The following is a 9663-nucleotide window of genomic DNA, read 5'->3' on the forward strand; positions in this document are numbered from 1 at the left end:
AATCGGAGCGGGGAAATACATACCTACACACACACACATATACAGAAAAAAAAATGAGTTCCAGCAGAAACTCGCATAAAAAAAGCAGAGCGAATGTATTTATACTGGGCAATCTTGCAAGCACCGACATTGTTTAAACAATTCTCTTCTTATTTGAATGATATTATCAGTACTTTAACATTATCTTTCAATGGAAAACTTTCTTCTTTTTTTCTTATTTCAAATATTTATTAAAAAAAATAATAAACTCGGCTGCTTAAATGTTCTGGCAAGCAAATAAATTCCAGGAACGATGAGGGGAAAACGGCTGTGACGTTCCCTCTAAACCAAGAGCTTGCCTTCCGAGGGACGAACGGCTGTAGCGATATGACCTGTTTATTCATCGATTCATATAATATATAAATATTCTGAACTCATGAGTGTAATAATTTGCGTTTTTTCTACTGAAGGAAATTCAGCTATTTTAAGAGTTAATGGTTCTAAATGCGTTGGTTTTCCTGCATTCTCCCCAGAGGTGATGGGGGCTGAAAAGGAGGGGGGATTCCAGTTTGGGGGTTTCATTGTTGTTAATTATGCTGAACGCAGCCTAAAGCAGCTGACCTGAATTTGGGGTAATACACTGCACAACCAAGCCCCCTGACACCTAAAGGTCAGGTGAAAGTCTGCAGCAGGTATGTCTCAGGCCGGCTGCCTGCCCAGCTCACTTGCTCTCTGGCTCACAAATTGTTCCCTTCTGCCCACCCAAGTCGTTTCAAGCTGTGTTTATTTAGGGGGCAAAAAAATCGCCGACCACCCAATTCCCATTTAGCCGGAGAGCTTGTGAGCTCTTACCGGTAGCCCGGGCCTCCTTCCCCACCATCCTAGTGCTTTTTAATAGTTATTTTGCGGCACACGCATACCAAGCAAGACACAAGCTGTGGGCCTAGAAGGTCGCAGAGGTACGCACAACAGACGTGTTTGCTTGGGGCCCGAGGGAGAAACCCTCCCCCAAACACCCTGCCTGCTCATCGAAGGGAGGGAGAGTTTGCCGGCTGCCTCCCGGGCCCGCGGAGCACAGAACGCCGGCGGGATGGTGAAGCAAATGAGGCTGGGGAAGGACGAAAACGAGCCCCTCGGACCGCAGGAGCTTCCCTGTGGGGCTATGCTGCCGCCTCCTCCCTGCACACCCCGGCCCCCCGGCGGCCCTGGTCCACGAACCCCCCACCGCCCGCCGGGTGTCCAGCAAATAACAGCTTCGCAGCCGGTTCCTAAATCTTGGGACGCCAGCAGCTTTCCCACCAATCTAAACCCAAGGGGAGAGACGTTAGATGCAAATCACACCGAGGGCCCCAGCTCCCGTCGGAGTGACCCTCGAGAGCTGGGGCTTGCTTTTCCGGCTCTCCAAGCAGGCCTTTTAGAGCGCCTTCTTAAAAAATGAGAGAGTCGTTGCCATCCTTCTCTAAGCACCCGGCCCTTTACTAACGCTGTCTGCGCTGCCAGACGCCGGACTGGGGCACGGATGACCTGCCCGTTGCCCCAGGTGCGTGTGTACAGTTTTAACGCGGGGGGACAGTGCAGGAATGCTGAAAGGGGGTCCCGGTACCCGCCGGGATGCGGGACTACAGGCTGGCCCCGCAGAGGCTCCCCCGCGCAAGGAGCCGGCCCTCCCCCGCCGATGCGGCTATTGTTTCGTTCAATTAGCCTCCGCTTGATAAAAAACAATCGCTCGTTAACCCTCGCCCTCCTCCCTCCCGGCTGGTGTGTTGTGAACGGCGACATCGTCTCCCTTGAAGCCCGTCTCCTTTTCTGTCTTTCTGTCCCCTGAAAAATGATTCCGCGAGCTCTGATTGAATTTTATTCCTTCCTGACCTGGCCCGTTTTTATTGCATGGACACCATCAATCTTGACCTAACGCGACGTTTGTTTATTACTTTGGAAAGAAGCGAATGGCTTTATGAGCCTCAGCGTAATTAAACCAGGAGGGCTACGTTCACCGCGGCACCGCACCACCTTTGGGGTGTATTCACAACGCAGACAAGCCGACGGGGAGGCGAAGTAGAAGGGGAAGAAAAAAAAATTAAAAAAAAAACCCAAACAAAACCAAACAACAGCAACAACAACAACAACAAAAAAACCCAACCAACCAACCAACCCCCCCCAAAAAAAAAGCCACCAAAATCAACAACAAAACACCACACGGGAAGAGTAAGTGGGATCCTCCCAGCCCGTGAGTTTGTGTGCGAGATTCTGACCGAAACCCATGCACATCCCAGGGGAGCACCGAGCAGCTCCTTTACGCCACACTTTAGGCCCGCTACGTCGACGCGGAGAACCTCTTGTGCAGCTTGCCGCGTAAACCTGTGCTCTCCCTCCGCACTGGCCCGACTGCGCGCATGGGTGTGTCACTTGCGGCCCGCTCAGCGACAGTTCGGCCTCGGGCATCCCGGGGGCTCAACAGCTCCAAAACCCACGCCTTTCACCACTCCAAAATGCGTGCATCTTAGAAAGAACGAAGCATTTAGTCAATATGCCCGGCCGACACAAGGAACCGGGGAAAATAGACTGACCACGGCGAGGGGTTTAAATTACTTTACTAGCGAAATTCATTGAAAGATAATGTTCAATTAGCGGTTACCATTGAAATGGGTGACGGTTGGGAAGAGGATGGAGGAGCGTTTGTACGCTCTTTACCGCAGTGCTCCTGTGTAAGTGCACATACAGCCATGTGCGCGCCTCGGCCCTGCACGCTTTTGCCTACGCAATCAATACGACGTAATAAAGCATTGTTACCTCACGTTCATCTTCACGTGGGCGCCGAGACGCGCTCAGCGCCCGACCGTGCGCGACCGCTCCTTTCTGCGAGGCGGCACCACGCTGCCTCCCTTAAAACCCACACCAGTTTGCGACTCCCCCGCAATGAGCAAGAAAAGCTTCCAGAACCCAGAGCGAAACTTTAAGCTTGTCCCGCTCTAATCAGCGTATTTTTGGGGAGATGAAAGCAGAAGACAGCCCGAGTACAGGCGGCTTGTCACTACGATGCAACTCCAGCGGTTACCAAAAACGTTATGAAGATAAACTCGACTATAAAAATACCCCTGTGCTGACTTCGAAGAGCCTTTCCCGAACTTGGCGGCTTTCAGAAAGGACCCCAGATATCGTAAAATGCCCGTTGGGAAACACTCCCTTAACGTCGCCATCCACAACACAGTCGCACTATATTCTCTCTCTGACCTGGCCTGTAGAGGTAGGGGAGGGGTTTTAATCCATGTCCTCTCAACTATTTGCATGCACTTATCTGCTATTTTTGGTTACGACCTTTGCAGAACATAATATGAACTGTCACTCGCTTTAAGAAATTCCGAGAAGAAAACTTAGAAGGGAGAATATTCCTTTTCTCTGCGTTTTCTTTAGCTTAAGTAAGTGACAAATGAGCAAATACAAGAAACCAACAGAAACAGCTAAACAGAAAGGTTTCTCAAATTAATTAAAAAATTTTAAAGGGTGTTTTCCCTAGACGAAGAGCAAAGCAATAGTTTTTTTTGGGAAAAAAAATCAGCTTGAGCTAAAAATACAACACAAAGTGCCGTGCTAACCTGTCACCTAATGGACCGCTCTGCAGGCAAGGCTGGGGCCGAGTGTCCCCGTTCGCTGTACGGACTGCCACCAAAGATGCAGAGGCCTTGGGGAGGCACCTTCCAGCTGCTGCCTGGGCGCACGTCCTGTGCCCACCTCCGCGCAGGGACGGACCGCATCTCTTTGGCGTTCAGGGCAGGCCCAGTTCTGCTGGGAGACAATCACAGGTCAGAAAGGACACTCGGGTTTGCCTCCTGCTCGCAAAGGGAGGGAAGCGCAATAGGGACGAGAGCCCCGTGCTGGCCCCGCTGCACGCAGTTCGTGCCTTGCAGGCAAGAGCGCTGTCCGCAGGCAGACGCCCGGCTCCTCGCCCGCCCCACTGCTCTGCTCCAGCCTGGGAAGGTTTCTCGCAATCCCACGGGGCCTTTTCCTCCCAGCAGCAGCAGCAGCAATGTGTCACGCCGGAGACCCCGGCCCGGCGGAACGCGGCGCGGCCAACCCACCTCCGCGCAGCGCCGCGCAGGGACCCTGTGTCACCGGCCTGCGCACCGGGCGGGCCTCCTCCCGCTGCCAAGCCCGCAAGATTCACTGCCTACCGCGGGGACTCACAGCACTGCCCATGTTGTTTTCGTTGTGAACAATTTCTCTGCGGAGCGCGAGGGAAATATTATTATTATTATAATAAAATAATAATTTTTAAAACCCATCTGAAGCATGCCTGTGCGGTGAGCCAGCCCGTCGCAATGAGAACCGGGAGGTGACCTCCGCCGCCACCACGCACGTCACTTCAGGAAAGGGATCCCCTCTGGGAAGAGAGGATCCCACCACTACCTACCTGGCAGCCGAGCGGGACGTTTCTCTTCGCCCCCTCCCTGACTGTGATCTATCCCATGGCCAGACGAGCCCCCTCCACCCTCCTCTTTTGTAGCCACGGCCGCGGGGAGCGCAAGTTGCGCGGCCGCCCCGCAGTGCCGGGGCCGCGGAGGGCAGCGGGCCGCCCCGGAGCGGCCGGAGCATTAACAATAATTATACACAGCACTTGTTCAAGCTCCGCACAGTCCCCTCCAGGTCCTCTAACCAAGCAGCACCACTGACAATGCAACGCGTGATTAAACAAGCCGAGATAGCAACTGCTTTCCCTCCGATTTATTTTCGCCACAAACGCCCTGCCGCTGGGGACGGCGGAGAAAGCCCAAAATGTAGGAAAGCCGGCGCCTGGTTGCAACAAAAATAACAGGCAAAAAGCACATGCAATCGACTCTCTACCCTCTCCCTTCTTTAATTTTTAGTTTTATTTTAAATACCGGTTGGGGGTGAGGAGGGAATGGCGTTACCGTGCAGCCACCCCGCTGGTAAACCCAGCTGCCGGGGGCAGAGGGAGCTATCGCCGCAGGGGCTCCCCTTTCCAAGGAGGGGGAGCGGAGGAGGGAGGCGGTGAAAGCCCCGCCGTGCCCCTGGCCCGGCAATCCCGGTCACAAGCAGAGGGGAGACAGGAGCCGCCAGCTCAGCTGACCCCCGCTTTGTGCCGGGTCAGGGTCGGTGGGGAGCAGAAGGTGAGCCCGATCGGGAACAGGTAACATTTTATTTCCCTTTACTGGTGAAAAATCGGGAGCTGCGATTAAAACGTGTCCCCAGAGAGAAGGCGTTCAGCTTCGCTCTTCCTTCGCTTCAACTTAACCATAACCGGACGACGATTTTGAGTTTCTCTCATCCAACTTAGCAAACAAATAAATATCAATAAGGCAGGTAATCTCTTTAGAGGTACTAGCACGAAAAAAAAAAAAAAAAAGACTACGCAATACTTAAATAAACAGATTTTAAGCCTACGTTACAAAATGACAGCCTCCCTGTTCATTCGATCTGCTGAAGGTGTTTTCTGAATATTGGAGTATTGCTTTGGAGGGGAAGCGCCGCTCGAAAGTGAGGTAATAAGGTTTAGCTGTAACTACCTCTGTATTTATTTACAGTGTAATCCTTAACAATGCAATAGCAATTACTGCTAAGTGTTGCCTTTAGATAAGAGATACTGATAACAAACTGTATTATCTTGAAAGCAAACTTTAGGCCTTAAATATCTCTAATCAAATAATCTTCCTCCCAAGTCTGACTGACAAGGCAGATTCCTTCAAGTTAATGAATTTATTGCATTTCGGTCGTTATTTACAAAGGGGGAAGGTGATGCCCATTGCCCGTAGGTTCTTAATTGCAAATTGTCCAGAAGGTGAGATTCTTGATCTGACAAGACGTCAGTCTGTGCAGCACTCAGCTACTAGCCTGGCCTTTTTTTTTTTTTTTTCTGCCCGATTTAAGGAAAAAGGAGGGAAGCAAGGAAAGAAGGGGAAAAAAAAAAAAAAAGACAGAGAAAAACCCCACAACTATATAAGAAAAAAACCAAAAATTCTCCAACACAAACTATTTCTAAAAAACTACAGCTCGAGCTATTAGGGCACTACCAACAGGCCAGTAATGTCCCTAAAGGACAGGAGTAAAGTGGATCTATAAAGGTGTCAGGTTAGACTTTACAAGCACCCTTTAATCCAACTACTCTTTTTTTTTTTTTTTTCTGAAATAAAATAGCATTTTGAAAATGTATTACAGAAGTGGCTTCATGGATATGATTGCGTGCATTGCTATCAATTCTATGAAGCAGTGATTTACATATGCTTACGTTATATTTAAGAATATACGTACTACAGAATATCTGGCATCTCGTGTACACCCTGGAGTTTAGAAACATATGCAATGTGTATATGAAGCTATAAATAAATACATAATCCTTTTTTAGATACATATGTAAATCCTATATAAAAATACATTTAAAATACACACACACAGATCGATAGCTCGATATATACACAGTTAAACAAGGGCAGGGATCTAGTGCATGTACTTCTACCTCCGAGTTATCGCTTAATATATCCTTACATAGGCATATTATTTAAAAAGCCATAATGTTGTCTTACTACTGTGTATGGTCAAATGTTTCCAGGTCTTGCCCATTAATTGCTAAGAAAACGTGTTTGTTTATTTGCCAACTCAGAGCTGCCATGGGAAAGTATTTTTTTCCTAGCGGATAAGGCGAGCTGACTAAGTGGAACATATTGCAGAAGAGACTGAAAAGGGATTTTTCGACCTGGCACTTCCTAAATGGTCTTTGGAATTTGTGCAGAGGGGAACGAGCTGTTCCAGCTACAAAGTTAGTTATGAAATCCCTTTTCCCTCTCTCTCGCTCTCTAAATGAAAGTATTAAAGTATACAGACGTGTAAAGGATCATTCCAACTGAATGGTAATTTATTAATAAACAAACAATGCAATACCTTCAGAATATTTTCAAAAAAAAAAGAAAAATATTGATAGAATAAGATTAATACAGTTTCCCTTTTTATATATAGTGAAAAAATCAGCGTATCAGTCAATTTTAACGTCACTTTTCAGGGAAGGGGGAAACACTTTCGGGCGTTTGGTCCGCAACATACAACTACAAATTAAAAATAAATTACTATGTCGCAATTTACATTTTAAAACAAGTCCTTGTAAAAGTAGAGGGGGGGATGAGAAGCTGGTACTCTACGCTGGACTTTTCGCCCCCTTTTAAACACGGGGCATGGCAATACCTTAAGGGACGGGGAAGAGGAGGGGAAGTATTTCTCAAAGCAATTAAAAAAAAAACTTACGTGTTATTGGAGTAACACTGTCCTTTAACAAACCAAGACATGCTTTGGGGCTGCCTCTGTACAAAACCTTTTCGCGTGCGCTCCCTTCGCTCCGCGGGCGCGGCAGGGGCCGCCGGCGCGGTGCTGCGCGGTGTCCCCGCGGTCCCCCCGCGGCGGGGGGGCGCTCAGAACTTGCCGCAGTCGTAGACGAAGGCTCCGGAGGTGCGGTAGAGCGGCTGGCTGCCGGGGAAGGCCATCTGACAGCTGCCGCCGCCCCCAGCCCCGCCGCCGCCGCCGCCTCCCCCTGCCCCGCCGCCACCGCCGCCGCCGCCTCCCGGCGAGGCGCTGAGGCCCAGCCGGGGCGCCTCGAAGACCTCCCGCGGGGCGGCAGCGAAGCCCTGCTGCGGCCCCGCGTAGCCCGCCGCGCCCGCCAGCGGACCCAGCTCCCCCGCTGCTGCCGCCGCTGCCGCCGCCGCCGCCGCAGCCTGGTTGAGGTACCAGGAGGCCAGGCGGCCCTGGTGCGGGTGCGGGTGGTGCCCCTCCTGGTGGCCGCCCGCCGCGCCGCTCAGCCCGCCGTGTCCCAGCGCCCCGCCGCCACCGCCCCCCGCCCCGCCGCCGCTGCCGCCGCCGCCCGTGGGCATGGCGTAGTCGGGCAGTGGGTCCTCGGCGGGGCTGGCGGCGGCGGCGGGCAGGTGGCCGGGGCGGTCGGCGCCGCCCGCCGCCGCGTAGAGGCTCATGGCCTGCATGTTGCAGTGGTAGGTGCCGGCGGCGGCTCCGGCAGCCGCCTGGCTGCAGGGCGAGCCGTAGACGGAACTGTGGCCCGGCGAGTAGCCGCCGAGGGAGAGGGCGGGCGGGATGCCGGTGCGCGGAGCAGCGGCGGCGGGGGCCAGGAGGCCAGCGCCCAACTCGGCGGCGGCCTGCGGGGAGCCCCGCAGCGAGGTCATGATGTTGTCCACGCTGAAGCCCGGGCCGTGGTGGTGGGACGGCGGTGGGGGCGGCGGTGGGGGTGGTGGCGGCGGCTCGGGAGCCTCCAGGCTGAGGGAGCGGCTGGACGGGAGGGTGCTGCGGGGGCTGCCCCCACTGGAGAGGCTGCTGCTGCTGTCGGGGCTCTCGATCTTGGGCACGGCGCCCAGCGGCGGCGCGGCGCCGGGGGGGGACACGGCCTGCGGCGGTGAGGCCGTGCCGTTCTCCGTCTTGATGTCCTGGATACGGACGGGCGGCGGCGGCGGCGCGGCGCTGCCCCCGGCGGGGCCGCCCTCCGGCTCGGCGGCGGCGGGCGGCGGCGGGCGCGGCGGGGCATGGTCCTTGAGGTGCAGGCGGTCCTTTTCCTCCTTGTCCTTGACGGCGTCCTTCTTCTTGAAGCGGCGGCGGCGGCGGAGGAAGCTGCCGTTCTCGAACATGTTGTAGGAGTCGGGGTCGAGGGTCCAGTAGCTGCCCTTGCCGGGCTTCTTGTCGTCGCGGGGCACCTTGACGAAGCACTCGTTGAGGGAGAGGTTGTGGCGGATGCTGTTCTGCCAGCCCTGCTTGTTGTCCCGGTAGAAAGGGAACCGCTCCATGATGAACTGGTAGATCCCGTTCAAGGTGATCTTCTTATCGGGCGCGTTCTGGATGGCCATGGTGATGAGGGCGATGTAGCTGTAGGGCGGCTTCACCATATCCTTGGGCTGTGGCGGCGGCGTGTAGGGCCCGTAGGCTCGGGCCATGCCGGCCGGGTACTGCTCGTGAGCCGGGTGGGAGTACATGCTCATCGGGGCCGGCATGGCCGTGTAGCCCCCGCCGGCCGCCGCCGCGGCGGCGCGGTAGTAGCTCTGCTCTCCGCCGAGGTACGGCACCACTCCCAGGGAGTTGGGACTGGACACGGAGTAGCGAGCCTGCATGTCCTCCCGTCAGCTTTCCCCCACCCTCCCCGCCGGACCAAACAGCGCGTCCCTTCCCCCTCCACCCCTCCGCCGCTCCGCGGACCGAGCTGGACCGGGCGGCCGGGCAACCCCCACCCCCCCCACCCCCCCGGCGGAGCGTGGAAAAAGGGAGGAAGAATAACGACGGCAGCGCCGAAAGTCTCCTCTTCCTCGCCCAGAAAAACCCACTGGCAAGTTCCCGCACTTCACACGGAGGAAAAAAAAAAGTCAAAAAAGGGAAAAAATAGGAGGAGGAGTGTCAAAAAAAAAGAGTAAAAATTACTTTAAAAAGAAAACGGGGGAGAAAAAAAGTAATCACAGTGGAGAAAGCAACTTCCAAACGAAGAAAGAGTATTAAGAAAATAAAACCTTTGCAAAGAGGCTCCCACGCTCCCAGTTCCTTGTTCCACGGGGATCTGCAACAAGTTGTCTGCAAAGGAGGGACAAAAGTACAGAGATATGTTTTGTTGGCTTTTTTTAAGCGAGCAGCAGAAGAAAAAATCCACCTTCCAGATCTCCCAGTGCAAAGTCTCCCTCTCTCTCTCCCTCTCGCTTTTTT

The 9663-nt window shown here is 53.8% G+C and overlaps 1 protein-coding gene across 1 annotated transcript; it reads right to left on the reverse strand.

The window, feature by feature from the left end:
- Nucleotides 1-7391: 7391 nt before the first annotated feature.
- Nucleotides 7392-9173, reverse strand: FOXC1 (forkhead box C1; the record flags this gene model as incomplete). Its single annotated transcript, XM_080340411.1, has 1 exon — nt 7392-9173. The coding sequence occupies exon 1, from the start codon at nt 9081-9083 to the stop codon at nt 7392-7394; it is 1692 nt and encodes a 563-aa protein (XP_080196537.1). The 5' UTR covers nt 9084-9173.
- Nucleotides 9174-9663: the final 490 nt, after the last annotated feature.

This window comes from Nesoenas mayeri, assembly GCF_963082525.1.
Source record: "Nesoenas mayeri genome assembly, chromosome: 2".
NCBI lineage: Eukaryota > Metazoa > Chordata > Aves > Columbiformes > Columbidae > Nesoenas > Nesoenas mayeri.